At 39.6% G+C, this 25,676-nt stretch overlaps 2 protein-coding genes across 2 annotated transcripts in view; one reads left to right on the top strand and one right to left on the bottom strand.

Moving 5' to 3' along the window:
- LOC139714456 (DNA excision repair protein ERCC-6-like) overlaps positions 1-9,049 on the top strand; it is a 28,624-nt gene extending 19,575 nt beyond the window's left edge. Inside the window, exons 15-21 of the mRNA XM_071626166.1 lie at positions 679-786; positions 1,673-1,887; positions 2,546-3,192; positions 4,388-4,522; positions 5,934-6,126; positions 6,907-6,994; positions 8,392-9,049. Coding sequence (XP_071482267.1) covers positions 679-786; positions 1,673-1,887; positions 2,546-3,192; positions 4,388-4,522; positions 5,934-6,126; positions 6,907-6,994; positions 8,392-8,826 — 1,821 coding nt within the window. The 3' untranslated portion in view covers positions 8,827-9,049. The remainder of the gene's footprint in view (positions 1-678; positions 787-1,672; positions 1,888-2,545; positions 3,193-4,387; positions 4,523-5,933; positions 6,127-6,906; positions 6,995-8,391) is intronic.
- A 7,320-nt stretch (positions 9,050-16,369) lies between these two features.
- Positions 16,370-25,593, bottom strand: LOC139714459 (uncharacterized). Its single transcript, XM_071626169.1, has 7 exons — positions 25,589-25,593; positions 22,935-23,210; positions 20,358-21,615; positions 19,696-19,794; positions 18,275-18,322; positions 17,574-17,735; positions 16,370-16,509 (listed from the first exon to the last, which is right to left on the bottom strand). Exons 1-7 carry the CDS (start codon positions 25,591-25,593, stop codon positions 16,462-16,464), a joined length of 1,896 nt encoding a protein of 631 aa, XP_071482270.1. The 3' UTR covers positions 16,370-16,461.
- Positions 25,594-25,676: the final 83 nt, after the last annotated feature.

Raw genomic sequence — 25,676 nt, 5'->3', positions numbered from 1 at the left:
CAAACTTCACATACATTGTAAGCGCTAGTTAGCCAGCCCATTCGGGTGTAACAATGTGCTAATCAGTCAAACAACAAGGACAGGGTGAAACAATGCAGATAAAGTGGATTAGGTAAGCTCTTTTCTCAGACAACCTTGCCAATGGAAGAACTCCAGTGGGTATGCCAACAGCGAATAAGGCACAGTAAGGATTTAATACATATTGTTACATAAATATTATATCTCATATTGTTGAGGTGTATAGCTTTGAATATTATATATACGGCTGTACACTGTACATATCCTTGTTACATCCAGCTTCCCATGTACTGTTCAAATAGCAGATTTCAAATCTATAGGTGCATGTTCAAAAGGGAAAATTACAATCCCCTGTATGTTGCTGTCATTGGGTCCATTTTTTTGCCCATGTGATTTGTCCTTAGTCTGTAAAAAATATTTCAGTTATTTATTTGTCAATTGCTTTTGAAGGATCTGGTCCACATTTACTCTATGCAGACCTGTGTTTGTCGGTGTCAGAAATTGTGTTTACAAGAATGACCTTGTCACATGTTGACCTCTGAGAGTGCCATGATGACAAAGTGTGTGCGCGTGTGTGGTTGTGTAGGATTACTTGCAGATCTATGAGTTGACAAAATCCCTATTGTCATGTGTTTTGCATTTTTGTTTCTTTTGCAATAGATGCTGGACATTATGGAAGACTATGTCAAGGACTACTACACATACATGAGAATGGATGGAACCACATCAATAGGGTCCAGACAGCCGTTGATCAACAAGTTCAACTCAGTAAGTGTGGTTTCCAGCCAATACTTTTCTGCTAATCCCGGAGAACAAATGTAATTATTGCATAATTTTTCATGAGGGTGCGTGCAATTCACAACTTTTGCCGTACTTACTGTATACATGTAAGCTGTTATTTTCGCATACAGATATTTTCGCCAATGTGGAGGTCATGGACATTTTCGCAAGATGTTGTTTTTGTGATTAGACACCGAGGCTATTATAAATGCACTATTACCCTAGAGTATGGTGACATTTTCGTGTGTTGTTGAATTTGCGGTCCAACTGTGATTCCTGCAAAATTTGAGTAAATTAAACCTGTGTGAGAATAAGAGCTTATACAGTATTGCACACAAATAATGTAGTCTTGTAACCTATTTTGTCTGCTTTCTTCTTCTGTTAGGTGGCTTTGTAAATTGTGTTGTATTTTTTTTTTTTAACTTCTTGTGAAAACTGTTACTATTGTTTACTGAATAAATGTTATGCCGTACTAGAGTGAAAACACAAGTTTTGGTGCAAAATTGCAGAGTCACATGAAAGGTAAGAAGATTTTAATCGAACACTAAAATGACAGCATTGCAATGGGAACTGTGTGCTGATATTGTAAGATATCCTTATGAATGCCTTATAGGGCTTCGTAAATATAGCCATTAATATGGACATAGCTCAGAATAGTGTGAGTTGTGGGTGTGTTAGAAACCACTTTTAAAAGGATCAGTGCTTTAAAGAGGGTCCTGTAGACTCGCAGCAGACAAATCAGATGTGCTTTATTAATCAGTTTGGAGTGAAAAATTTGAATTCAACATCCCCCTCCCATAAAAAGTGTAGTGTGGTTTATGGCAACAAACTAATGACAATAAGTGAATCAAAGGACTTTCACCCTGTCTCCTAGGACCCCAACATCTTCCTGTTCCTGCTGACGACTCGAGTCGGTGGACTCGGAGTCAACCTGACCGGAGCCAACAGGGTGGTCATATTTGATCCAGACTGGAATCCCAGCACAGACACCCAGGCGCGGGAGCGGTCGTGGAGGATCGGCCAGAAGAGACAGGTCACAATCTACAGGCTCCTGACGGCTGGCACCATCGAGGAGAAAATCTACCACAGGTACGGAGCAGAGGGCATCGAGTCTTGGATGTGCCAAGAACACCTTCATTGTCTAAAGGAGATTTGAGCATAGGAGGAATGCTGTTTTATAGATACATTCAATTCCATTAGAATAGCATCAACCACACAGACTGCTGCTGGTCTGAACTATTTCCTCCACAGTAGGGAGCAGTAGATGTTCAGAGGAAAAAAGTCTGTTCAGCGCATGCGCAAAATCACCAATTGATCAAAATCGATCTCGCGTCGTGTGAGTTTTAACTATGTGTTCTGGGCCAGTTTTCCATCCGCTCAATTCATGATGCAGAGGGCTAATTGATGCACTGATGATATGGGGTGCCATTTTACTTCTTGTATGTTGCATCTTTGCATAATCTAAAGCTATTTTGCAACATGGTACAGGGAGAGAGGAGAATGACCAAAGCAATCATCAGACGGGCTTAAACGTCCACGTTGCAAATCCAAAGCTCCCTATTGACTTTAGTTCACACATCCTACACTAGTAACATATATATTTTTCAAACCTATGAAATCTGGCAATTGAAGAAGGAAGTCTTCTTGAATTTAAAAAAAAAAAGCTTCAGTGATGTGCCTGCTCTGTAATATTTTATGTGTGAACAGGATCTGTAACACCACTGTTTTCTCATCAATTGTCTTCCAGGCAAATCTTCAAACAGTTCCTGACCAATAGAGTCCTGAAGGATCCTCGGCAGCGTCGCTTCTTCAAGTCCAACGACCTCTTTGAGCTCTTCACCCTCGGCACCGCCGACAAGGGCAAGAGTACGGAGACCAGTGCCATCTTCGCGGGCACTGGCTCCGAGGTGCGACCGGACGCGCCCCGGTCCAAGGCCAGCATCGGCCCCCTGACGAAGCTAGGCCGGAGCAAAGGAGCGGCGGAGGAGGCGGCGGACAGACGACGGAAGAGGGCGGAAGTCATACAGCGAGAGATGCTACAGAGGAAGCAGGCGCGCAATGAGAGACTAGGTATCAAGGTTGAAGCGGACGGAGGAAGTGGATATGTGAATGGTGCAGTCTCATCATCGGTGTCTGCGTCTCACAGTTTCCATAGCAACTCAACATCCTTTCATGCCAGTCAGGGAGACAGGACCGCAGTCTCAGAGACACACTCACTGAATCAAGCTTCTGAGGAGAGGGACACAATGTCGCCCCCAAAGAGACAGAGACTAAACTCTACAGATCGTGAACATTCCTGTCCAGAGGATCCTCACCCCTCAAACTCACTGTCAGGGGTAAAAAAGAAGAAGTTGAAGTCGAGCGCAGAGAAACGAAGGAGAAAAAAAGATGCCAGTGAGTATGCTCTGAGTCGACCATGCAGTGGTGTGGTGATATTTATTGCAGATGTCTGTATGAATTAAAACTGTGTGATATCAGCAACTTCATTCTAGGGCATTCATGAACATCATTTTTACATTGTTATTGTCCGAAATTCTTTTCTGGAATCCAAATAAGGACCCACTCACACTTGATAGTTGTAACTGTCACTTTTTTTTTTTCCAAAAAAAAAAGTATGCAATTCCTTTTAAGAACAAAGAATGATGACTTCAAGTAAGTTTGCGTTGGAGATAGTAAGCCAGCTTTACAGGCATTTTCTTTTTTCAGCTCAGGGCAGTGACATGATGTGTGAAAATACTCCCCTCCCATAAAGAGAGAAAAGAACAACTACAGCAACGACACCCCCCCCCCCCCCCCCCCCCCCCGAAAAAAATAACCCAACAGCAACAACAACTCACAACAAATTCCCTTCATTTTTATATATCACCTTAGTGAAGGCTAATGAATCATAAATGAGACCAAGAGAGAATGAAAGAGAGGTGAGGCATTAGGTTTATTTCACTGCCATGAATCGGCTGCAGTTTTGCAGTGCTGCTGTTGGGTAAAAAGTAGGTAATGCAGGTTCAAATCGCAGGCTAATTCCTTTTGTTTTCAATTGGTGTTCATAATGATAGAGATTGAGCCTGTCATCTTATTCAGGGAGAGTAACAGCAAAAAACAGGAAAAACATATTTCCTTCCTTTTTATAACCCTCTTTTACTAGCTTTCCAGATATCTTAAAGAGATGTCTTTTGGTAGCAATTGCCATCGTCAAGTTTAATCGCCCCAGATGTAATGGGTAAAGCTTAAACTGCTTTATGGATTGCTCCAGTTTCTTCATTTTTGTTGGTGTCTGCATTGTGATGTGAGCTGCATAGAATAAATACGGAAATAAACCATATGCCATTACATGTCATTTGAGGTATGGTTGTCATTGACCTGATTAGGACGGGCCAATTTTGCAAAAACACACATTTCCCATAGACTCCAGGCCCAGTATACTCGGGACCAATCTTCGACGGATTAAAAACTCTTCAACGCAGTCATTGCTGTTCAGGACTCTGCAGGATCCTTGTGTTCATTCAAGTTTTTCTTTCATTTCATTCAAGCGGTACAATTTGTATTAAAGCAATGTCATGCCTCAAAGCAATCGACTTCCACTCCCCTGCAGAAATTGATGGCCAAAGGATTCCCCATCTTGCCAAGCACAGAACGTTCATCCCAAAGAAGGAGGAAGAGGAGGAGGAGACAGCCAAAAATGCAGACCAGGACAACTATGTCTTGCAGAAACTTTTCAAGAAGAGTGGTACGAACTCAAACAGTGGCAGTGGCTCATAGTAAACTTACATCTCTAACATTAGTTGTATAAGGCCCCCCCAAAAAAATTGTTGCATTGGCGTAACATGAGATTTTCAAATAGGGTCGGTCGGGCGGATTTTTTTTTTTTTTTTTTTTTTTTTTTTTTTGCTACCTGCATTTTACGTGTAAAACTCGTGCTCAGCTCAGTAAACAGTTACAACTGCTGCACCGAATGTGCTGTGTTCATCTATTCTACAAATCATTTATGAGGCCGATATTACTGGAATTATACCCCTTCTCAGAATTTAAAGATGTTGAAATCCCTATCCTGAATGTTTTCACTTCATATTTTACTATTTTGACTTAGATAAGATAGATGCAAATTGACCCATATGTACGATCTTTTCATCGCACACGGCGATCTCTATTACAGTCCCACATATACAGATTCGTGTAAGTTCTCCACACAAGAAACCTAGATGGCAAAACTGTGCACAATACATCGCAGTCTGAATGCTACGTATACACTGAATAAATCTTGTTAGAGTACGTGTCCGTGTTGGAAACAGATGACGTACTGATCAAGGAAGGCTTATGCGAGGCGCTAGATCTCTCCCTCGTACATCCGATATCCCCAGAGCCGTTTCCACTTCCGGGTTTGTGCGATCGCGATCGCAATCAACAAGATATTTGATATCGATAGCAAAAAAAAATTATAAAAAAACATGGGGTCGGCGGAATTTTTAGGGTCGGGCGGGTTACGCCAATGCAACAATTCTTTTTTTTGGCCTAATCAGCTGAGCACATTGGTTGACATTTTCTGTATCTTAAGTGTTCTATGTGGCTGTTTGAGCTTAAAATCAGTGTGTGTGCCATAGAGATACCACATGTTCCTTGTTCCGCCTCTGAGAGTATCAAAATTATCATATTGAAGCATGACTTTGTGGCCATTTGTTTTGTTCTTGTTGTTGTCTTCCACTTCCTTGAAATCATAGAGTCAAATTGCTTCAGAGCCCACACCTACTCTGTGTGTTGTACTTTTTCAGTAAGTGGCTGCGACTTATAGCATGCAGCACACCCGCAGTGTAGTGGAAACTCGCCGTTTTCAGATTTGCAAATAAGCAAACCATGGGACAACAATGCATTTCCTGTGAATATGAATGCTTATTTTCTACATCGAAGTTTGTATAAAACATTTTCTTTCGTGAGTTCTGAGTTGTTTTGGGGGGCTGGTTCCTTTATTAAACACACAAATTTATTAAAATTGAATTGAAAAAATGAGAGAGAAGAAGCAAAGTTTGGGTTGATTTGCAAAACAACTTATTTAGAGTGAGTACTGAGACAGGATAAGTAAATTGATTGCCACTTTTTCTGTTTCTCCATGCTATAATTCGTGTTCTGTGTATTGTGTACGATAGGGGTGCACAGTGCCTTGCAACACGACAACATCATGCAGTCGGCCAACCCCGACTTCGTCCTGGTGGAGAACGAGGCGGATCGCGTTGCCAAGGAGGCAGCCAATGCGGTTCGCCTCTCCAGGAGGCACTGCCACCGGGCCAGCTCTGGGATCCCGACATGGACCGGAGCAGCTGGAGGATCGCAGGGGGCCACGTAAGTAGAAGAGAAGAAATTTGCATTTATCTTGGACTAATTTTAGAGGTCCAGTTTACCTTTGGGAGCAGTGATTTCAAAAACGTTCTAGATATCACATTTGATGCATATGTGTAGGTCTGTTGTATCACAAAAAAATCCTACCATATAGATTTTTTTTTTTTACAATAAAGCCTGAAATATAAGGAGATACCAGTGTTTTTTCTCAAGAAACCATAACTGTAGACAGTTTTAGTCTGGAAACATTTTCATTAAAACTACTGTTCACATTTTGTGTATTTAACAACACTTAACATCAATTATACAGATTCACATTTTTACAGTGGTTGCTTATATCCCTAACTCACATTTTAGAACTATTTTAAGGCATTGATGCTTGGTTTTTGTTTCATCTGCAAATGGTAAATTATGCCTTCAATCTATCTTGACGAGTTCTGGCCTTGAAGTCAATATGACCGAACTCTCCCCCTTGTAGGTATTGTACAGTATGGCATGCTTTAGGAGAGTGCTTGACACACCCAAAGTTAAAAGTGTCAGGTTAGTTTAGTTTAGTGAATACCATGTTGCTCTTTCTATTCATGTTATGTTCTTCTGGGAGTGAATAGTTGTTCCATATTTTGTAATTGAATGTTATGAAACCTTTTTGATCTGAACTCGATATCCATTACCTTTGCTTATCAAGGCATGTTTTTGAAGAACATCGGTGGTTTTTGTAAACCAGGTATTCGACAATATTCATGGATACTCTGCATGGATTAACAATCTTGTTTTGATTAATAGGCCTCGATTTGGGGTGAAGAAGAACAGCAAGCTTGTTGACAATACTGTCAAGCAGAACTCAACCGAGGCAACTCCTGCCAAAAAGAAGGTAAGTCAACTCTTTTTCATTCATTGTGGTAGTTTAAATCTTTTCCATAGCTGCCAGTAGCAAAAACAACAAACATTCAAAAAGTGCTTAGCTTGAAATAATCTCAATGCTTTTAAAACATAAGACATTCCATCTTTCAGAAGCAGTAGGGTCCTCCCTAAAGTAGATATATAACAAAATTACTGTATAAGCTGTGATTTTCACATACAGATATTTTCGCAAATGAGGAGCTTACAGAAAATTTAGCAAAATGTTGTTTTACGGAATTGACACAGATGCAGTCACAGACGTAATTGCACTATTAACTTAGCACATTGTGACATTTTCTTCTGTTGTTAAATTTTGTTGTTTAAAGGGATCGTACAGTTTTGGTTGAGACCTAATTTCAGGTTTCTAACATTTTTTGGTGAGATAATGAGAAACCTCTTATGAAATATGAAAGAGCATGTAATTCTTTGAGGAATTCAATGTTTATTTGATGAAAATTGTTTTTGAAATGGCTGAGATATCCAAAAAAGAGCGATTCTAATAAAGTGTGGGACCCACACTTTATTACGATCGCTTTGTTTTACTTTGTTTTTGGATGTTTCAGTCATTCTAAACCGGATTTTCATCAAATAAACTTTGAATTCCTTTTGAAATGGTATGTTCTGTACTATATCGTAAGTATTTTCTTGGTATCTTGCAAAAAGTTAAAAGCCCAATTCTCATCTCTACCAATACTGTACCATCCCTTTAACACGATATATTCGTGGTATGAAAATTTCGCAAATTGGAGCCAATGGCCTTTCTAAATTCTTGCAGCGTGAAATTTTCATCAATTGCAACTGGCATCCAATTCATATTGTGTGGACAAGAACTTTCGCATGTATTTTAATTTCGCGAGTGTCAGCGCTCTCGAAATTTGCGAAATGAAAATGCACACGAAGATTCCTTGTTTTACGGTAATGGCTTACACAGTAAGCATGAGGAGAAGGCAAGACACATGTATGTTTGTTCCTCAAGTCTCTGGACTTGACTGGACTCAGTTTGTAAATTTATCAGATACATACTTTGCCACATGGTTGGTTTTCCAGGTAAAGCAGGTCATTTAGTGGTACATGCAACTTTCATTGCAGATCTACCAAGCATCAGTTAAGCATGGAGGTGTAAAATAAAGAATATTGCAGGCCAAAGTTAAATACTTTATCTTTGTAGAGGAAAAATGACAACAGGCTTCAAGTATATAGGTATCCTCCACAAAGGAGCTTTGAAATGATAAACATCGAGAGTAAACTTAATGTGTGCAGAACATTGGTTTCAAAAGAAATATAGCCAAGTTTTCATCAGGGGTTAAATAGAAAATAGCAGGACAGTGTCTGAAAATGTTGAGGCTTGTCACTTATTCATTCCAGAAGCTGTTTGGGAGTAAGAAGATGTTCGGTGGGGACATGGCAACTGCCTCGGACCTGAACGCCGATACCGATGAGCCTGCCGACATGCCATCCTCCTCAAGTCTCCTGGCCAGGATGCGAGCTCGCAATCACCTCCAGGACAATCGGGATGATGGCGACAACGACAGCGACAATGATGATGACGACTTTAGAGTCAGAAGTAGGGGCACGCCCATGGGGACCGAACACGACGATCTCATGATGCAGATGGTGGATTTTGTCAGCAATCAGTCGCGCATTCCGGGCCAGGCGTCCACCGACGAGCTGCTGGAGGCCTTTGTCGGTAAAATCGAGAAGTCCAACTCGGCGCTCTTCCGCTCCATGCTGCGACAGGTTTGCACATTCCACCGGAGTGCATCCAAGGAGGGTGTGTGGAGACTCAAAGCAGACTTCCTGTAGACACCTTGAATTTACCTTACCTCTACTCCAAAGACCTACGGTACTTCAAACCTTTGAGTATTTACCAACTGGTAAAAAAAAAGAAAAGAAGTGATGGTCAGTCCTTGTGTTTCCCTTTTTCGTAAGGATGGTGGTTTCGTGTGAATTTGCCCCTATGCATGCTGCATTGAATATGTGGAGATAATACTGAGATGCAAAAGGGCCTAAGTACAGTTTGTTAGGAATAAGGGCATTACAGCTTACTGTCATGATCATGGACAGAATGCTCATCAATCAGTGAATCCGTAGCATTGCAATCACATGGTCTACAAGTCTCTAAGTTGTTGATGAACTCTATGCCTGGTTGCTACTGACTGCCTTTTGTAGCTCTGGGTTTTGTGTCGATGAGCTTGTGTAAGCAAGGGCGCGAAACATCACCAGAGCATGCATAATATATGAAACTTTTGCTTGTTATATCCAGCACTTGATTTTGCTGGTAATAAATCCTTTTATTTCTGCCGACACATTCAGTGGCTTATAAAATTTGCTAAGGCACCTGAAATCGAGTTCATGGACATCTGGATTTTGTATGGATGAGCTTGTGTGAGCAAGGCCGGGAAAAACCACCAAAGCATGCATAGTTTGAAACTCATGCTTGTTCTATCCAGCATTTGATTGTGCTGGTAATTAATTCCTTTATTTCTACTGTCACATTCAGTGGCTTATAAAATTCGCTAAGGCATTTGATATCTAGTCCATGGACCATGAAAAGTTTGAGTGTGGAAATGCCTCCAACACTTCACATACACCGGCAGACATCCATTAGCGAAGACATGTGGACAGGGGCATATGCAAGTCACAAGCAACTTTTTTGTGCTTGTTGGATGGGATGAAGTAAAAGACAAGATTTAATGCGAAGTATTTCTATGAAGTGTGGCCATTTAGCATTATACTATATTTTGCTCATACAAAATATTTTTTCAGCTCTTTCATCAATTTAAAGTTTGTTTTGTCAGCTCGTTGCAAGTAGAATTACTGGTCATATGTTTATGTATTCATAGTCACTTAAAGTGATTCTCCTCTGCTAGCCATGCTATTATGTTTTTTCTTTCTATTTGTATCTTCCACATCTGTGTCAAGCACACAAAACCTGTACACAGATTTCTGAAATTGTTGCCTCAAAAAATTTTGGTATGTGGTGTGTAAAATTTTATGGTAACAATGCATGGTTCATGATCATTTGATGGATTTTGATTCCTCCAGATTCAGTGAGCACCTTTAGAGGTACATATACAAAATTGCACCTTAACTGGTGCTCACTGGTCTGAAAGGTGCAAAATCACCCTAAAGGTGCACAGTTGTGTCACATGTAATGGTGCAAATTTGAACTTTTTTTTTTTTTTTTAAAGATTGTAGCTTTCAAAAATACTCCAAATTTGACACAAACATGAGACTCTCTAACCTGAAAGTGGGACTTAGTATGTCTGAGTAGTCCTTTTTATGTAGCAATCTATAGCCCAACATTTTATTTCAATGAGATTTCATACGACATGTACTTCGAAATCTGCATTACGGTAACACTCTGTCCATTAATTTCTTTTACTAGCTGTAGAGGATATCAAAATTTTCTGCTAAAATATTGTATGATCCCATTGGACCAATCAGGAGAAAAGCATTTGTCACAGTTTGGTTTTGTGTGCACAAGTGGTGCACCTGTCTGCACCATCCCCCCCCCCCCCCCCCCCCTCAAAAAAAAAAAAAAAAATCAATTTTCTGTGAGATATTGTTTCCCTTGAAGAAAACATGCAGCTGGGCTGGTTCCCAGAAGAAATGCTTTCTGTGGAAGGCACTGCCAAACACACCTTACGCTGTGGTAAAAGTCATTTTATAACCATTTAGTACCATGTACTGTACATGCGCATGTCTCTTGAAACGTGCCCTTTTTGCTTCTTTTTCTATCAGTTTCTAGGTATCTTTTTTCCCCACATGACCTTTTCATGGTTATGAAAGTCTTGTGAAGTCACATCTTATACGTATGCATTCATGGAAGTGGATCAGATTTTAATGCTGCTCTTTTTTTTTTAATGGGAATGAAAACATAGAAATTATAAAACAAATTCTAGAGTAAGTTTCAGTTAGGATCTGAAACCAGAATACCAGCTGTTGATAACTTGATTAAAGAGTGGCATATCCCAAAAATTAAAGAAAAAACACACACCTAAATGTAACTTTACAGTAATGAGAATACATTCATGCCCAGTGATGGGTATCTGTGCATACAATGTATCTACCCACTGTTTGCATTGTACATGCACCAGCATGTGTGGAATATTTGGACATGTTATACCAAGTGGTCATCAAGCAAACCATGTAAACACCAAGCCATTCATTTCTGAACAATAAAAACAGTTTGATTCAGTCATTTGCGTGGATGGAATTCCATGATATATAAGCACCTCCTTAAAAATCATTCGTGCGTTACATTCTACACTCTTGTGTAGTATCAAACATTACCTCTTACATAAATGTACAACACAACAGATGCATTGCATACTTCGCCTAGTTCCCATCGTTTCTACAATGACCTTGATGCCAATGTGTTACCTATGTACTATTATCAGTACTTCACAGTAGACAAGTAGAGGTGAACCCCATTAAATTGAATAGCAGAGATTAAGTCATTACTTCCCTTACTTGCTTTTTTTCGTTACAAGATTAAATGAATTGGGGGGGGGGGGGGGGGGGGGAGATGGCCTTTCCATTATGTACATGCTTGAAAGATGTACAATCAGGTACACATTCAGTGCAAATTATGCACACAAACAGACAACACCTTGTCACACACGGAGCAGTAAAGTAACACCACCTGTGCAGTGTACTGAAGTGTCGCGTATGTAGCATGTTATGTACATTGTAGTACACATAACACAGTGTACTCTTGCCAATATGAAGGGGTGTGACAGATTCTTTGGCTATGATAAGCAGACACTCCTGTATGGATGGTAGGAATCCATGCAAAGTTTGTCAAAATGAGTGGAACATTCTCCCCTGCCCTTTCTGTACCCGATGTTTACGGTACACTCACAGGCTTAAGAATAATATTAATATATGCGTACAATGTATGTATGCCCCTACTAAATAGGTGGTTTTCATGCAAGTGTGAAAATATGTTTTGCTAACTTAACGATTCACATGCTCCGCATTTGACAAAAACGTATACCAACAAGACAACTTTCTCACCCACAAGTGGTGCCTAATGTGTAATGACATTCTGTAGTCCTTTGTGTGTGTATGCATGTAGCAACCTATGGATATCTGCTTGAACGAGATTACTGTAAGTCATAATGGGCATTTTTTTTGCGGTCTCAAGTATCTCATTATAGTGGTGTTCGCCTGTACGCATTAATGTTGTGTGACAAAATGTCATATTACATAGGTTTGTCAATGCCAATAAGCAACTCAGAAAACATGTCCAGGCTTTGTCAAATATTCTATATTCTCCCTTTGGGGAGCATTTGCTTTTTGTCAGCAAATGGCTAATGATGTCAAACAATAGAATAATGTTATTCTTAAATGGCATTGATGATGAAGTACAGTGTGTAAATGTGAGTATTCATTTGATTCCCAAAAATATATAGTACGAAAGCCCAAGTGATGAGATGGTGTGTAATATACATTATTGGAGTCTTTGGAGTGTCTGAAGAGATGAGACTTTTAGGATCAGCAGAGTTTTCCTGACAGATTGAAGTCACATGTTCTAAGGGTACTTTGGCAAACCAGTACAATCCATGTACCACTACCTGGGGCCCGTTGCATAAAACTTACCATTGAATTTCAATTGTAACTACCATCAAAATTAGGCGTCACAGCCAATCAGCATCAAGGATTATAAAATTTACCGCTAATTTGAAGACTTACCGCCAGAAAGGAGCGGCAAGTCCAGCGGTAAGGGTTTTATGCAACAGGGCCCAGATGATGAATTTTATACATGTAGGGTCTAGAGGGGATGTCCAGAATGTTCTAACCATAGGCTTTGAGGTGCCATTTTAAAAAGCTTTCTATTAGTCCCAGTACAAAGTGAATTGATCAGGGACTTGTAACTGTACTCAATATTGTCAAACTTTGTATAAAATGAAACATCTTTTATTCTTTGTATCCTTTCCCAGCAGTTGTCACAAGTTTTTGCCAAGGAATGCATGTCTAGTCATAGGAACCCCAGAGACTCCAACCCCAAGCACCTTCTGATCTGGAGATTCTCCCGCCTGAAACCCTTAGCAAACGGGAGACTCCAACTTGATGTGTGCGAAGCGCGAAATTCCCACGGTTCTAGATGCTCTCTGGTGCTATCTAAGGCTTATTTTTTTAACATACGATAGAAATAAGTAAGAAATCCTTTCCAACGGGAGACAAAAAGCCAGGGCGGGAGAAATTAAATCTCAAACGGGAGAACGGGAGATCTTGCAAATATGGGTTTTCGGCGGGAGATCTCCCGTCGAAAACGGGAGAGTTGGAGTCTCTGGAACCCTGATAGACCTGATGTGAAAATAACAGAAGCAAAACTGACAATCATATGCAGCTTTCTGCGTAGTGCGCAACGTAGGTACTGCAACATATACTGGTACTTTTCATTATGCGTGTTGACCAAAATTCCATACTGGTAGTTGTTGTTGTTATTTCTTTTTTTTTTAAAGAGAGAGTTATTAGCACGTTGGGCTTTGATATTCTAATTTTAAAATTCTTATGAGTGATGTCCTTTGAGGGTATTGAAAGAAACTGAAGCAATCTTGATATAAACCTCTTCAACTTTCTTTGTCGAGGAAGAATCATGATGCCATATTATGATCAGATCTTGTCCATGTGTAGAAAAGTGCAATTACCGGACGTGATTTCACACTAACTTTAATTACCACCATATGACAGTGTTTCCTAAGCATTGGATGCAATAAAACAGACCCGTCAAGACGGTAAATGTAGACGGTGGTTGTGTGTCATTCACAGTGTCATGGTGTCGTGAGTACTTGGCACAGTTGCATACAACTATGGTAACTTTACAGTGTAACTCTGCAATTAATGGTAACATCAGTGATTTCTCTACCTTGATGATTGGCTATGGAATAGTTTTATGATGGAAGCTACCATTGATTGTAGAGTTACCAGTGTACTTGTAAAGTTACCATAGTTTTATGGAATGTGGCCCTAATCTTATGTTTGAATTGGAATGGTACTACAAAGAAAAATATGTTGTACTGAAAAACCAAGAATGTTTGCATGCATTTTATTTTCACAAATTTTTTTATGAGAGCAAAGATTCACAAAATTAAAAAGCATGTGAAAGTTCTTGTATACACTGTACATTGAATGCCAGCACAGTGCACTCCCGTTATAGCGAACACAGCTTTAATGGAATTCTGGTAAAAATGAAGTAAAACTTCAGATCCTAACATTATCCACTCTTATTTTTTCATTGTTTATTTGTTCGGTTATAATGAAATTTGATACAATGGAGAAAACTGCTAGTGCCGAGGACTTCGTTATAACGGGAGTCAACTGTTGCAATTTGCGAAAATTTCATGCTGCGAAAATCTTTCTTTACAGTAACAGAACTCTGTGATCACCTTCCTTGTAGTATCCTCACAACTTCCCACAGATGCTACTGCACAAAACACAGCCAAGCAGTGATTCCATTGCTATAAAGACATTGTGTGTTTAATGTTTTTCATGCATGTGCCATTGTGGTACATGCCAGCTTTCTCTGAAGAGAGACTGTACAATGGAAATGACAAATCGAAGTTACAGCTAGACCCTTACCTAGAAATCAGTGTTGGACACTGGTGGACATGTTCATCCAAAATCTAGATTACACTGCTTTTAGGAAAGACAACTGCCATTCTCATCCATGAGACCAGCATATTCCTAGAGTATACACAAATAACACACACACACAGGACAGTAGTGTAATACATTGTTCTGTTTGATGATCAGTAAAACTGAACCTTATTATAAAAGTAGTCAAATATAACAAAACCCTTTTTTAACAATGCAAGGTGATTTGCAGGTCCCAAATCTTTGTTCTTCATTGTTTCTGTAAGTGTCATGGTTTTTAGGTCCTCACAACAAGGTACCCCCATACATCAAATTCACATTTGACATTTCTGCATGTACTGTATATACAACTGTAAACATATAAACTAAAGCCCCGTTTTAATAGACCTTAAAGGGGATGGCTAGTAACTGATCAGTGGGAATCAGTGGGAATGCTTAGGAATGATTGTTCCAATCCTTGTGGGATTCATTTAAGAGTACATTATATATCTATTGTGTGAAAATTATTTGCTTCAGAATGGTCTCATATTCAAGTAATGTGCAATTTAATGTTTCCAGGTTAGTTTCCAGGCCCGTTAACGATCGACCCGTCACTGTACAGGCATGCTAACCTGGAAACATTAAACTGCACATTACTTGAATATGAGACCATTCTGAAGCAAATAATTTTCACACAACAATAGATATACATTGTATAATGTACTCTTAAATGAATCCCACAAGGATTGCAACAATCTTCCCCCAGCATTCCCACTGATTCCCTCTGATCAGTTACTAGCCATTCCCTTTAACCTGAAAAATTCAGGACAACATCTGGAGAACAATATTCTTGGGCTCGGGGAATAAAACTGCAGGAGAGAGCGAGGGTTACCGTTGTAACAGACACACCGGAATCCTTCTCCGGGTAGTTTTCCATAACAAACTACCTGTTCATGCGTGAAGGCAGGGAGGTGGTTACAGTCCATGCATGTGATCAGCGAGCGCTGTGCCATTCGGTTCGGACTGTTGCGCTTGCATGTTGAGTGAATCAAATGAATGTTACCACGAGAGCGGTTTAACAGACGGGTTGAATAATGTTGGGTAAATGTTGGGGTAATTACCCTTGCTCTGGCTAGGGTAGAATTTGGCCAAAGTTACCACGACGTCTGAGCAATGTTTTGCTGGGACTGTTTTAACAGGAAGGGCAAGAAAGGATTGACTGGATGTGTCAAGGTAACTCTGGTTGGAAAGGCTATGTTAAAATGGGGCTTTACCTACTTTACAAGGTAGATTATTTCATATGACAATACATACAGACTTTCCATAAAACTCTGCAATCATAATCTGGGTAGGAGATAAACTTAAATAAACCTCACATTCTTCATTAAAAACAAAACAAAACAAAACAAAACAAAACAAAACAAAACAAAACATCGTCGCTGGGCAATAAGACCTGGTACCTACGAAATTTAAAATGTTCAGGAGAGCAAAAAAAAAAAAGGAAAAAAGGAAAAAACAAAACAAAACAAAAACATGGCAGCCCAAGCACTATATCAAATGGGATAGTTTTTCCTTTGACATACCGTAACAGCTAGGATTTGGACAGGACATCACTTAACTGATTTTCTGACCATTAATTAAAAAAATAAATAATTTTCACCAAAATTTGAGATACAAGGTCTTGTCGCCCTAGCGATGATATGTGATACATGCAGAAATGCTGTATCTTCTTCCACTTCTGTGTCTGGGTCTCTGACTATTTATAGGTGACATAGTGATGTGGTTCCATGTTATGCCACGATGCAAAGAAACTATTTTCCTTCATAGCCGAGTATGATGATGACTGTGTCACTGTCATGTGATCAGCTTTGGGTCGATGAGCGAGGAGAGCGTCACAGAAACCTGGAGAAGAAGAAAAAAAAAAAAAAATGTATTGAAGAGGATGTCTACCTTGAAGATCAGTTTGTGTGAATAGAAGAAGAAAACCTACATTTACTGAAACAGGAGAGTGAAAGTAAAACTGAAAACAGTTATGATTTTGAAAGTTGTGATCAATTAAACACAAAATTGTATATCCCAGATGTCACACCTGAGCTGATCCCAAAACTGGTCCGTACCTTGAAATATTAAACAATTTTCAATTTCCCATCAACTAAATTTCAAACTGTACATGCACAAAACATGTTTCCAGATGTGGGCATTAAGATTACATTTTATCCTGATTAGATCAAACAGCAAAACGGCCAGCTAGATGGCGGTAGAGTGATCACTTGTCTCTTACATTTTGATTTTACGCTGTTATATATCAGCTAGCATAGTCTCATTAGGATCACAACGTGCAGAGGTAGCAATCATCTTTTTTCCCCCTTAACAATCTATCAGAACTATTTGTGCTTGTTTTTTTAAACTATTTTTTCCCCAATGTAGATAAGTGAGTATAAGAAATATGAGAAAATGATGATAAATAATGTCCAGTGGCCGTACTCAGCTGCATTTACATATGATGTACAGCTGTGCCTTGGAGAGGACATTTAGAAGAGCTGGTGAAAATATAGCAAACCCTCATACCCAGGAGACTATGGCTAGTCTGGTTTGACAACTTGACTGCACAAATATATCCACAAAATCAAGACATAAGTCATGTAATAATACAATGTTATCTGTACTTTTATGTACACTGCTGGAAATAAATGTCATTGAACAACAAGACTTTTCAGGGTTCGAAATTGGCGATGGTCCGCTGGCCATTGGCCACCCAAATTCATGTCGGACTAGCTAAAAATCATAAAATTCTGAAGTAACTAGTCCGTCTGGCTAGCCAAAATATTGCTTCAGTGTCAAAATTGATGCTAAGTAGTCCGCCTGGCTAGTTAAAAAAAAAGTTAAGTGCGACCCCTGCTTTTAATGACACAACACCTGCACAGCACCTGAATGCATATGAAATCTCTAGCAAATACTGCCCTTACTTCTCGACATGGTGCAACAACAGAGGGCGCCTCATCGGTGCCGTTCACCAGCTCCATCTCAAACTTCCCCCCGTCCCTTCGTGGCTCCAGTACGGCGGAATGTGGGCACAGCCTCAGCTGTATTGTGGAGGTGGCATGGTCGAAGGTAATCACTTCTCCCTCCTGCCAAAAGAAAAGACCAATAAGTGACCAGCACGTTGGGATGCATGGTAGCACTTTGGAAGTATAGGAGTGGGCCTTTGGAATGCAGTGCACAAAAACAGAGCAGTCCTACAGGAGAAAAAACCTACTCGTGGCCTGAGATCAGACTTATTAGCAAAGCGAATCTTTTGACATCATTCACTTATATTTTGCACCAGAATGGTACGCTAAATACTAAATGGTGCAACTTTAAAAAAGGTAACAAAGTCTGCAGGAAAAAACAAAACAAAACTAAGTAACATGGATATGTCATGTAATGATGGCGGCATGAATGTCTTAGTATTCTGGTTGACTGATATCCATAGTGGAATCGCTGTTGTAATCTAAAGCATGACATACAAGTATAATGTTGGGTAGAATAACACTTCCTCCATGTTTGGATTTCTCCTTAGATGAAAAGTTACACCAGATCACCTTTTCAGGAAAGAAGAAACAAAAATTGCTAGATGAATTGTTATCATACATACTGCAGTTAAGTGACATTTGCTTGTTCAACTTACTTTGAATGCAGATACCTCAGGTGTGTAGATAGAGGATAATTCCAGGATCTAATGAAAGGGAGAAGTTATAGAATAAAAAAACTGTTATTACACAAATACACACACACACACACACTTGCTTGAACACATGGTCTTTATATTCATCCCAAGATTCCCCCACTTTACAGCACACTTGCATTTTGAATTGATACACAAAAATAGATATGCTGAATAAAAAAATATGCATTTATAAGTCTATTTAAAATGATGAGAAACCGGCAACTGCAGTAACATGCCTATAATGTGTAGATCCCATGCTTTTTCCCCAGTGACTTGAAAACGTCCACTGAATGTCATGATATGAAAACAGCTCATAAATAGTTTGTTGGTCACGTGGGTATTCAAAAAAAGAAAAATCTGAAGAAACTCATGACATCTGACATCTGTTTAACGTAATCAACTCCATAAACATGTATTCATAACAGGCAACTACTTTGCTGCATAAAGTGAAAATAGAGTGCGACCCATCACTATGAAAGTCTGTTTACGTTGCCAAGCATCAATAGTTTAGCATTAACTTCTCAAGTCCAAAAAGCCTTTTAATGATGCATCATCTGTCGTGCATCATAAAGAGGATTTCATAGTAATGGTGGTGAAGATAGCTAGCTATTAGCAGTGATTAGATTTGATCAGTTTTGATTAAAACATCAGCACTGATGTTAAGATGCAGTGAAAAATGCAGCAGACTAATCATTCAAACTCAGTGGATCACTACGTCTACAGCAGACAACAAATGAAGACTGACAGAAGAGAAATGTGCTTTGTGGGACTTAATTGGGTAGTACACAGCTAAGAAACTCTAGATCTACTACTCAGGTACACTGCACAGTACTGTGTACGTTATGATTTTCGCGTACATAAATTTTCGCGAAATGCCGCTGTCACACATTTTCACGAGTGGTTAAATTCGCGATTGGGGGACCAGAGAAAATATGAAGAGGCAAAGAAAGTGTGAATTTTCAACTGACTAGCAAATAAGAATGATACTAGTTATACACTGTATGAAAAAGACTTGCCAAACTCTGCGAACTAGTAAGTTAGAATTCAACATTTTTGAAGTGGTTAAGTCCATCGCGCTAGATTTCTGACGAGTGGTCCCCTAGATTTCTGACGAGTGGTCCCCTTGCAATAATGGATTGGCTCTCTACAGTATTCGTAAGTAGACGTGGACGTGCGTAAACAAGCTTAGCCAGTGTGGTCTGTTCGGTAAGCCGTGACATGGTATACTAGTACTGAAATGTTCGTATCATCAAGGCAAGGGATTCATTTTGGAAGGTAATATTTTCGTGTGTTGTTAATTTCGCGAATAACTACCAACTCGCGAAATTCGTGAAAATAAAACCCCTGCAAAATATATAGCGTATACAGTATCACATAGTCACCTTGTATGCAATAGTGTCGCCTGGTCGAGGAGCACCAAGGAGTGGAGGAAAGCTCGAATAATCTCTGGCTTCAGGAGCACCTTCAGCTCTGGCTGATGTCTGGAAGTAAAATATCAGATGTTCAATTCGTAAGTAAGTGGTAGAGAAAGCTTTTAGGGTTTTTAGATGTTAAGACTTTGTGAATAATGCTTCAGTCCTTTTCAGTGTATTTGAGCTAGTAACATTGACATACATACTTGGTAAACTGAATGCAGAAGAAGCACATGTAATGTCTAATAACAAGAGTATGCAGGTCCACAAAACGTCCTGGGATATATTCCAATACAATGTGTATGTATATACAAGTGTGTATATTCATGAAAGCACACAGATCACTCAGTAAATGCATTTGGCTTTCCCAGAAGAAACAAAACATGCATCTAGGTACATCTCCACTCTGGGCAATGGGTAGTTTCTGTGTTTATATCATGCATGATTGCTAAGATCAGTACTGATGTAACTCTACATATGTCTACAACATGTTCACTTCACTGCTTGTTTTACACAATATTCACTAACAACAACACCATTTGAACTTTCATGAAAGGTACAACTATACAATTGTATCATTCCCAAAATATCTAAATGGCTACATGTTGACATTGAAAAGTGATTATGCCCACCTGAGTCAGTTGTGTTTCTGTAGTGGGTAGAGTGGTAGTAGCCTCCTCGAAAGTACAGTTCTGTGGCCTTGCCTGTGTCACGTCACTCCTGTGCGATTCATTCACACTAGATGCTGATCCGTTCTGAATTTCACCATTGACAGGAATTTCACCAGCCATAGGTGTTTGCTCATCCCGAGCCATGGCTGAGGAAACTTGGGCCTCAGGATCACTCTCTGCTTCCGAGTCTGAAGAAAAGCGCAGGTGCCCCTTGGACGACTTGCTAGCAGATGTTTTAACCTTTGCTGCAGCTACCATAGGGGATGGAATGACTTTTGGACCACCGAGTTCAGACTCACTACACAGTGTTTCTGAGTTTGGGACACTTTTTGGCTTGCGGACGTTTCGGCTCTTATTCTTTAAGGGTTCTCTATCTCCCTCTTTTGAAGTACTTACTGGTGAACATGATGATGGAGATTTGTCTTTCAAGCTGGACAAGACTGTAGCATTCTTTCCTCGAGGATTGTGGGGTCCTCTCAGAGGTTTAGAAGATGTTCTCAGGTCAGACCCAGGAGTAGCCCGTTTCCTCTTGAGTTGTCTCTTTTTAGCAACTTCTTCCTCCTCGGATGAGCTCGATTCCGAACTGGAGTCGGAATCACTGAAGTCTGATCTGCTAGTGCTGCTCTTACCGTTAACTTCCGTCTGTTTGGCGGCTGGTCCTTCTCTTGTAGAATCACAGCCGACAGGCTGTGGCAGCTTATTTCTCTTCGAAGAGCCCTGCTTTGATAGTTTTTTACTGTTGGTTTCAGTTTGAGATGCTCTTCCAGGCTTTCCAATTTTTCCCTCGCTGAACGTAGATTCATTCTGTTCTTTCTTTTTATTCTTCCTTTTTTCAGCAGAAAATGTCTCTGATTTTTGTTCCAACAAGGGATGATCAGTAACAGGCTTTGTGGGAGAATGTGAAGTCTCAGCAGTGTTGCGAAGCATTCCTTTACACAGAGGTGATGTTCCTGCCTTTTCAGTCTCTTCCGATGTACTTTCCGTTTTCCTTTTGGTTTTCTTGGAGTTTGCTTTCATCAGATCCTTGCTCTTTGCTCTGGAAACTTCATGCCCAATATCTGAGTTGTTCAACTCCGTTCCTGCATGACACAATTCCTCAGTTTGCCTTTTAGCTTTTTTCTTCTTCTTACCCCTGTTACTGAGAGCATCACATCTTTGCTCATTTAAATTGTGTTCCACAGTTCTTTCATGATAAGGAACTTCACTGACAAGTTTCACCCTGTAATGAGAAGAAAAAAAATACGGGGATAAAGGAAAAAACAAACAAACAAACAACAACACATGAACTTAATCCTTGACATACATTCTTATTTCATCTAGTTGATTGTTAGGTATTACAAAATGAAAACACAAAGCATTGTACTGTAAATCTTCTTCTCCTATGACTATGAGCATGAAAGCCCCACTTGCCATTTTGAGTATCTGCCCCGACCCTAGATCTCAAACAGAGGTCAGAAAAAAAATCTAACCAATTAGTATCTACAGCATTCACTACAGACAGTCAAGCTATGAATAAACTGACACCCAACTGTGTGAAGGAGCACCCCAGGGCCGGGATTAGGTGTGTGCGGACAAATTTTGAAAATGATACAATAGATCTAACGTTAAATGGTCCCTCACACGGCATGAGTAAATTTATGGGATATGGCAAACTTTTAGAATTCAAGATAAAACCAATATTCAAATAAAACTTTTACTCTTAATTCATTAATGGAATCATACTCAGTCCGGGAAACCCGCTCGTGAGGACCGCTCCCGCGTACGAGGACTGCCCCACCTCATGAGGACCGCCCCCACGCCTCATGAGGACCGCCCCCACGCCTCATGAGGCCCCCTATTCACTTCTATTCATCTCACATCTGACGTATAAATTGTCGCAACTTTGCACGGTGATTTTTTGTTACACACACGTCCACTATCCATGATGAAAAGAAGAAAAAAATCCTGTTTTTTTTTTCAAAAATCAAGTTTTAATCAACCGATGCAGAGCGCCCATCAAAACACGGGTGTTTTGATGGGCGCTCTGCATCGGTTGATTAAAGCTCGATTTTTGAAAAAAAAACCCAGATAGGTCTAGGATTTTTTTCTTCAATTTCATCATGGATAGTGGACATGTGTGTGTAACAAAAAATCACCATGCAAAGTTGCGACAATATATACGTCAGATGTGAGATGAATAGAAGTGAATAGGGGGCCTCATGAGGCGTACCCCCCCCCCCCCCCCCCCCCCCCCGGCCTCATGAGGCGTGGGGGCGGTCCTCGTACGCGGGAGCGGTCCTCATGAGCGGGTTTCCCGGACTGTACTAGACTCTGCACATAGCATCTAAATGTAACACTGGAAAAAAACAGCAACAACTGGATAGTATGTGAACGGGAGTTCGCTCGCTGCACAACAAAATTACAACTGGGATTGGAATTGGATCTATGGAGTACGTGGGATAGGAATGATGGACAGTCGACTAGACTAGTCGAGTCTATCTCAGTATCTGTCTAATCTGTCGTTATCTAGACCTATTGCACTTTTTGACTTGGTCCTACCTTATTAGGTCATTCTCCCGGATAATTTCTGATTTCTCAAAGGGCGGCATAACAAAATCATCGACATAAAGCTCTATGTGTGTCGATTTTCCCAGACTGAAAGTTTCTCGGATGCAATGTTCCACGTCTGTTATTCTGCGGCACACATCTGGATTCAACAGAAACCAACATTTTCTCCTCCCAGAGGAGCCCGGGCGACTCGGGGAGCAATCGTCGAATAGCAGCCGCACTCGAATACCCATGTGGCTGATCTCTAGCTCCGATCTCCTTGGCTGACTGAAGAGGAGTGACGGGTTTTCACGCAGAAATGGACACCTTTACTTTGATTCAGCAGTTCTAAAGGGAATCACACTTAGCTATCAGTCAAAATTTGACATAGTATGGCTGGGTTTCACAGAATTTTAGTAGCATGTCAGTGCCGGGTCAGGCCGGTCAAGTTGTTTACGTCGTAATCGATTATCATGACCGTGCTGTTGATGATAATCGATTGAAATAGTCTCTTGATCGACCATCTATTCAGATGTTAAAAAAAAACACCATTTCTACAATTTCACATCATTTTAATGCATTTACAATCATTGTCTATTGAAGGCAGCACAGCACAACGGCACAACTATACAACACGTGTGCTAATGCAAACAAAGGCCAAACCATCGGAAAAAGCGCAGGATTTGATAGCTAAACGCAGAGCGGTAAGATTGTTAGATTTTATTAAACTCCCGGATTAAACTCTATCAACCCCCGATAGGGAGTAAGTCTCACTGAACTAGAAACAGTTCGGTGGTAAGTCTCAACAAAATCATAACAATAATGAAACCTACTGTAAATGTGTATATAAAAATGAACATATCTACAATAATGAATAACAATGAATGAAAAAGAATATTTTGTTGTATTTACAATATTTAGTAAAAATGTTTGCATTGCGAATTCATTTTAAAAATACTATAAACTAATTGTGTGTTTAGCACATTTCACCTCCCTGCTACTTCCAATAGTGAGACCTACATTCACTCTGTTAATATTATTATTATTATAATAAAAAAAAATCATCAATAAATGGTTTGAAAACGTACAACATTATTACTGTTCTAATAAATTTTACAAGTGTTTCTTTTTTGAATGGCACATCTTATCTACACTAATTCTACCCACTTGGTAAGCACTGGTTTTATAAATGAAGAGTTTGTTCGCAAAAACCGGTAAGTCCATATTTGCCAAATGGAGATATTTGCGATTAAAGGTCAAGAAAAATAAGGAGAATAATAAGACAATTTTTGCTTCTTTTGATCATAACTTCAAAATGTACCTTTATATGTAGCGACCAATATATAATTTAAAAGGTATTATTTTGTACTTTATGACAGAGACCGTACTTCAAAATCTTCAAAAATGGACTTATCGGTTTTTGCGAACAAACTCTTCAAATGTTCTTTTGGTATGTAGGGGCCTTCATCTGTCTTTCATTACTAAAGAAAGAACACACAAATAAATAATGGAACTCATCTCCTTTTCTTTCGGTGAACTTTCTATTATTCACTGAATCACGAGAAAATCTATTATTATTGACAGGTAACCTGTGAGACCCGCAGAATGAATTTTTGCAAAGTATATACTAGTAGTGACATCAATGTCACTTAAAATTAGGAAATACGACTCAAACTCCAAGTCTTTTTAATGATCTTATGATTTGAACAAACTCATCCATTTTTTTTTCGTGAACTGTACATTTGGATCTTTATGAAAAACCAAGCTATAAATTATAACAAAAAATGTTCTGTGAAGTTGTCCTCCTTACCTTTGGCAATTCTGAGCCAAAATCAAATCATTCTACATCTAGAATGACTTAGCCCTAACCAGGCCGGGCATTTTGGCCTGTTCTGTGGCCGGGGGAGGATTGATTCAAATCACCCCCCCCCCCCCCCCCGTGATCTCGAGTGATCTCGACCGTCGATCGCACAATCGCAATGAAAATCGGCACATACATTACTTGTCGCGTAATCTACCAAAATATAAGAGAATAAAATTGATTTTTAATTTTTTATATTTCATATTAATCAATATATGTGAAATCATAAATTTTGCTCTAATTCAGAAAATAAAGCTAATGGCATCCTAATTTGGGGTGACATTATTCCTTGTAACATTCCTAACAAATGTACCTGAAAAAATCTGGCATCGAAGTTAATTTTTTATGTATTCTATTGTTTTCTGAATTTCTTATGTATTTCCGTGTTTTTCGACCTTCTTTTATTCGTTTTTTTCCACAAAATTTTTTACAGAACCTATTTTAAGCACAATCATGCTAAAATTAATTGATTTCAGCCATTGAAAGTGAAAATAATAATATCTTTTTGAATAAGGTGAGAAAACTCTATTTGCATAGACTGCACACAAAATCACGTTTTTGAGCCATTTTCGGTCTGACAAGCAAGTATAAAAGGTTGTGCAGCGTCGTAACGGTATATCCGATTTTCGCGAAAAAGGTGTCATAAGATGTGCGAGACTTGAAAGTAAAAAGTCAGAGAGCGGCGCGGTCAAAAAAAAAAAATCGCGCGGCAGAATGGTCGCGGAAAATGTCGGGGGGAGGGGGTTGATTCAACTCCCCCGGCCCTTTTAGGGTTAATATAGTGGAGCACCCAGTTTCTACATACGCCATGGCATCTATAGAGTAAACTAATTTACCCGTAATCAATTGTTCTCAAAAACTTTCTGTGAAAAACTTCAATTTGAGCAATGTGA

This window comes from Diadema antillarum, unplaced genomic scaffold (genome assembly GCF_040938485.1).
Source record: "Diadema antillarum isolate AM-2024a unplaced genomic scaffold, OU_Dant_1.0 seq00002278_RagTag, whole genome shotgun sequence".
In the NCBI taxonomy this organism is placed as follows: domain Eukaryota; kingdom Metazoa; phylum Echinodermata; class Echinoidea; order Diadematoida; family Diadematidae; genus Diadema; species Diadema antillarum.
The sequence above is the reverse complement of the archived record's forward strand: the minus strand, read 5'-3'. Positions and strand labels throughout refer to the sequence as shown.